The 6,058-nt window shown below is 35.8% G+C and overlaps 1 protein-coding gene across 1 annotated transcript; it reads left to right on the top strand.

Annotated features, from left to right (window-relative positions):
- Positions 1–648: 648 nt before the first annotated feature.
- On the top strand, positions 649–3,584 carry LOC101314156 (cyclin-A2-2-like). The gene is made up of 10 exons (XM_004292916.1): positions 649–933; positions 1,121–1,403; positions 1,539–1,672; positions 1,920–2,012; positions 2,261–2,394; positions 2,677–2,752; positions 2,903–2,979; positions 3,059–3,092; positions 3,199–3,348; positions 3,444–3,584. Exons 1-10 carry the CDS (start codon positions 649–651, stop codon positions 3,582–3,584), a joined length of 1,407 nt encoding a protein of 468 aa, XP_004292964.1.
- The last annotated feature ends 2,474 nt before the right edge of the window (positions 3,585–6,058 follow it).

Below are 6,058 nucleotides of genomic sequence, written 5' to 3'. Positions count from 1 at the left end.
CGTGCATAGATCTGGACGCTGCCTGTTTTTCGCATCCTTCTTGTTTTGTTTTTTTTCCTTTTTTTGCTACATTTTTGTGGTTTTGAAAATTTGTGTGTTTGGGGTTGGATTTTGGAGAAAAATTAGGGTTTTGTTGGGGTGTTTTGTGGGATTTGTGGTTTGGTAAAGTGGGATTTTGGTGCTTTGGTTTAGTGAGAAAATGTGTCAGAAGAAAAAGAGGCATTGATATCAACAGTTGTCTCTCATGCGCTTCTGCTCTCAGAAAGCCGGGCCGGATATTAATAATGCCGGTCAAATCCGGGTTTTGATTTGAGTTGAATTCTCAGCTGAAAAATTAAGACCGGAGCGATCCGAGTGATTGAAGGTGTTTTAGTGCAGTGGTGAGCTAAAAACAGCTCTTGTTTTGGTTGTGGGGGTCTGAGATCGTTTCGTGTCGAATGCTTGTGATTTTAACAAACCAAAACAGAGTAGATACTAAACAGACGCTTCTTGAATTGATCTGTTATGCTTTGTTTGTATTGAATTACATTGTGTTTTTTGATCTAGTGATTTGAATTTAACTCAATCGAAAACGTGCAGGGTGGTGGTTTCGATGAGCAGGAGTGCAGTCTGAGTTGATTTCACTGCTCTTCTAAAAGGCCTGCTAAGATGAATAAGGAGAATAAAAATGCTGCTAGAGTTGAAGAGCCTATTGTTCGAATCACACGAGCACGGGCTAAAGCCTTTGGCATATCAGGGGAGGTGGCTGGCCCTTCAAAACCTGTGGTTAAACAAGGCCAGAAGCGAGCTCTTCGAGCAAATTCCAAAACTGGGGTGTCAGATGAGAACAAAGCTTCTGTAGTTTCCACCATCGGCTTGCAGCATAAAAGAAGGGCAGTGCTTAAAGATGTTTCGAATTCAAATGTGGACTGGATTGATGCATCTCAAGTTCAGGTATAGGTTTCAGTTTCTATAGCTATATGAAGGATTTCAATTGTCAGTGAATTCAACTGTAAACATTATTTAAGCGTACACAGGATCAGATGTGCTTCTGTATGTTCAGTGAAGTTGATACTACAATTTTCCAATCAAACTTGTTATGTCATACTAATTCATCATTTGTTGGTATTGCTACTGATAGGCTGCAAAGCAGGCCAGAAGAGGGCCCGGAAAGAATGTGAAGGTAGCCTCGAATTCAAGTGTTTCTGAAGATTTTCCAATTGCTCAAGATGACATAAAGACTATGTTAGCTGAAGAATTATCCAAAATAAGGGTGGCAGAGCCACAAGAGAAGTTAGAAGTGAAAGAAGAGCCAGTAACCCTGAGCATGCGTCATGCCTTGAGACAACATGGAGGAGCAGATGTAATGCTTACAGTACAGCATTCCATTAAATCTGCTGAACTTCAGATGCCTCAAAAGAAAGGTAAATTAGGTGCTTCAGATTGTTTATAAGAGTGCAACAGTATAAATAGTTGCCGTAACAATTTCTACATTGCTGAGTTCTGTTTTTACATTCATATTTAACAAAGTATGATGATGTTTTGTTTCGACTATGCAGAAGAAAATGTGATTGGCGAGAGATTGGGATCCTCAAACGACTTGCACATTGTAGACATTGATGCAAACTTAAAAGATCCTCTAGCATGCAGCTTGTATGCCCCTGATATATACAGTAATATACAGCTTACAGAGGTAGCCATCTAATACAGAATGATGTTATTTAATTGTAATAAGATACTTGCAAGGTATAATGTTATTTGCATTGATGGATGAGACACACAAGATCTCAAATATGCAATATTTCGTTGCAGTATGAAATAATATCCAGCTTTTAATGCGATGGGGAAAGGAAAAGGACCTCTTAGCTACTAATGTTCTGTCCTCAGGAACTTAACTGATTCTGACTTGTAGACAAATTCTATTTCCTGATTTTCCTCAGATAGAGCGAAGACCATCATCTAATTATATGGAAAGCTTGCAGCAAGATATCTCTTCTAGCATGCGAGGAGTATTGATTGATTGGCTTGTGGAGGTCAGTACCCTTAAAATGCTCTTATTAGAATTGGTAGTAAATTACTATGGTATGGCTTCTAGTTGCTTAAAGGAATCCGTACTAAACTTTTCTTAACCAACTTATTTTAAAAACTTGTGCATCAGTCGGAAATTTTGAGTCTAACCGTCCCCCCCCCCCCCCACCACCACACCACACACACACCCCACAATTTACTATTATTTCAAGGATACATATTTGAGTTCAGATTTGCTTTGCATCTGTTTCAGGTTTCTGAAGAATATAAGCTGGTTCCTGATACACTTTACCTGACAGTGAATCTCATCGATCGGTTCCTCTCACATAACTTGGTTCCAAAACAAAGGCTCCAGCTGCTTGGAGTCACTTGCATGTTAATTGCCTCGTAAGTGCCATATTTTCATTTCAAACAATCCTTGTATTAATGTTTACTTGGGCTATTTGATGTAGTCATGCATCTGGTGTGTGCCCTAGCACACGTGTAAACTAAGAAGCCATAAGAATAGTATTCTGTCTGATTTGTTTAGCCTTACATTGGCTTTGGGGTTTATGTTTTCAGTAGTTTCAATGCATTTGATCCTAGTGCTGATTATATACCTCATGTTTATATTCCTTATATAGGCTCCTTCTGACACCCAAGTTTTATGTCTTTTGTTATGACTTGAAGGAAGTATGAAGAAATTGTTGCACCACGAGTAGAAGAATTTTGTCTCATCACAGACAATACTTACTCAAGAGAAGAGGTATGCTCTACACTATATGACATGCAATTATGCAGCTTTAGGTTTTGACAGACATGCTTCAAATAAAACCTGAGTTCTATATTCACACTAGCGTCCCCAAAATCATGCTTGAATTTTACGGATTGTAAAATTCCTATTTAAATCTTGCAGGTATTAGACATGGAAAGTGAAGTACTAAATTTCTTGCACTTCCAGTTATCTGTTCCAACCACAAAAACATTTCTTAGGTAAGCATCACGCGCTTTATCTATGTTGTTCACATAAAGACATTCAAATTGATTTCATAAACCAAATTTTGGGTTTCAGGAGGTTTGTTCAAGCGGCACAGGCTTCTTATAAGGTAGTCTAAATTATATTTGTTGTCCCCATTTTACTTTACAAACTTTTTATAGAAAGAAAGTTACTATACAGGAAACTGATGGCATTTTAATTCATCTTATATGCAGGCTCCTTGTGTTGAACTAGAGTTCTTGGCAAATTATTTAGCAGAGTTAACTATTGTTGAATATGGCTTCTTGAAGTTCCTACCTTCCGTCATAGCTGCCTCTGCTGTGTTCCTTGCCAGATGGACACTCAATCAATCAGACCATCCATGGGTCTGTATTTCTGTGATTCTCCTTGTACTTGAGGTTTTCCTTTTGTTTCAATGAAAAATCTGTCTGAGGAAAATGTTCATGTATATTTTTTGCAGACCCCAACTTTAGAACACTATACCTCTTACAAAACATCACAGCTCCAAACTTCAGTTATTGCACTTGAAGATTTGCAATTGAACACCAAAGGCTGTTGCCTGAATGCTATACGCGAGAAGTATAGACACCAGAAGGTATGACTTTCTTTTCTGAAAGGCCAGAAGGTATGACTGTACATATCATAGATTGTTTCCAAGTGACCAATGTTGGGTAGAATACGCTACATGTCTGAGAAATCTGAAGATCCTTTCGTGCTTCAAAAGAATGCACAGAAACCATCAATATGATGGCCTGAATAATAGATCCCTGAAAAACAGTACTTCATAAGTAATGGTTACTTTTGCATCATTGAGACTTAGTATTCTGATATAATTCTTCACTTGGCAGTTCAAATGCGTGGCTACTTTGACCTCTAAACAGAAGGTTGGTTCACTCTTCTGAAGATCAACAATTTGCTGACTCTTCTTTAAGGCCTGAGGACTAGAAGCAGTATATTTAACAGTCCAGTACTTTGAGGGCGATCCAGATCTCTAAACTGAAAGTTACATTGACTTTCCATCTAACTTTCTGTCCGTCCTCTGTTGTTAGATTATCTGGTACTTCCAGATCTCTGTTTGTAACATCATTGCTTAGACTTTAGAGTTTAGGACAGATTGAATTATGTATGTGCCTTTCGGCATAATAATCTACTAAAATTTCTCAACTCAGCACATGGGAAGTTCTAAGAGCAATCTGTGCTGGGTTGCAAGATTGCAACCAGAAATGTAGCTCCTTCATTGTTATTGTACCCAAAACCAACATATATAAAGAAAAAAAAAAAAAAAAAAAGATGAAAAGTTCTCCATCATTTCCAGTCTGGTTCTACCTAGCTTGGTTTTCCTTTAATGTAGCCATTACAGCCTTTTAATGGCATACAATCTTGCATGACATTCACACCTCTCTTATAAGACCTCTGTCCAGACTGTCCTTGCTCCTAGGCCATTGTTTGAATGGAACTTTTTTAATGGCCATAGTTCTTTCTTCATTGACACCTTTCCTGGTTTCCTAGACCAAATTTTTATTCTGTTGAAAGTTATTCTTTTGAAAGAAAAAAAAATGTGTTATACTTTTCGAAATTTTAAATACACACCCCTAATATCTTAATACACACCCTTACTTAATACACCACCTATCAAGTTTTTCATTTCAGTATTATACTTAATACACATCCCAAACTACCTAAAATGACCTTAATTTATGAAATATTCTATTATTTAATATAATTAATGTATATTTACCATTTGGTACCTCTTTTTACATATTATTTCGTTTAATTTTTGCTAGAATTTTTTTGTTATCATCATTCAATTTATAATCAAATGATTATTGTTATATCCCAACTCCAAATCACCGATACAAGTTTTTAAAATTCACAAGCTAGTAGAACTGTAGAAGTACAGTAGCTATTGAACATAGATAGCTAGTTATTCGATAAAACATGTCATGATAAAGATGCAGCACTCGACAATATGATATGCAAGATCAAACTAAAGCTGATACATATAACAAAAAAAAAAAAAAAACAACTCAAATGAATTGTGGAGAAGAGTTGGGGTTAGGGGAGAAGACATGCTTTCGACGATTTTAGGGTAGAAGACGTTGAAAAGAATACTTCTAGAGCTTTTTTTTTTTTTTAATAATAGATGTATGTTTTGGTCATTTAACTTACCTATAAAATCTCAATAGAAACATAAAATAATAAAGGTGTGTATTAAGATATTAAGGGTGTGTATTTAAAATTTCTCTTCTTTTTTTATACAAATTATATAAGAGTTTGTGAGTACGTAAAATTACTAAAAAAGACATTCATATCAAAAGTAAAGAAACTTGTTCAAATAAAATATTCGCTTAAAAATTTTCTTCTTCTATACAAGAACAATGTATGTGAAGATACTAAGCCTTATAATTTAAACCTCTACAAATTAATAATGTCGGGACAGGAAAAAAATATTATTTAATTAAGATTGTTAATTTATCGACATCAATTTTGCTAATTCTTTATTTTGGAGATGGCAAAAAATATTATTTAATCGAGGTTATTAATTTATCAAATATTAAATTATCAAGATTTTACTATCGATAATACAAATTGAAATTTGAAATTTAGATTAAACGGTTCACGCATGCTAGGTCATTCAAACTGAACACCAAACTAGAACTTGGGATGATGCTATATATATACTCATCAATTTTTCTTTTTTTTTTTTTTTTTCTTTTTTGTAATAAATTGAGTAGCAGATCTAGAAAAGTTACGTGTATTTAGTGAATGAATTGTGTATTTAATGAATAAGTGATGTATTTTAAATGAGGGTATTGTAGGGAGGTTGGGTATGTGTATCTACACTACCAGGACAAGCACTTTAGCCGACGAAAATTTTTCGTCGGCCTGTCAGCTTAATTCGTCGGCTAAGATCTTAGCCGACGACCTTTCGTCGGCTTAGATTTCGTCGGGAAAAGCTCGTCTGTGGTGACCTTAGCCGACGACACACGTATAAGTCGTCGGCTATAGTCCACACTTTACCCGACGACATAATGTCGTCGGCTATAGTCCACACTTTAGCCGACGACATTATTT

This window comes from Fragaria vesca, linkage group LG2, assembly GCF_000184155.1.
Source record: "Fragaria vesca subsp. vesca linkage group LG2, FraVesHawaii_1.0, whole genome shotgun sequence".
Taxonomy (NCBI): domain Eukaryota; kingdom Viridiplantae; phylum Streptophyta; class Magnoliopsida; order Rosales; family Rosaceae; genus Fragaria; species Fragaria vesca.
Note: the sequence above shows the minus strand (reverse complement) of the source record. Positions and strands in the feature narration are given on the sequence as shown.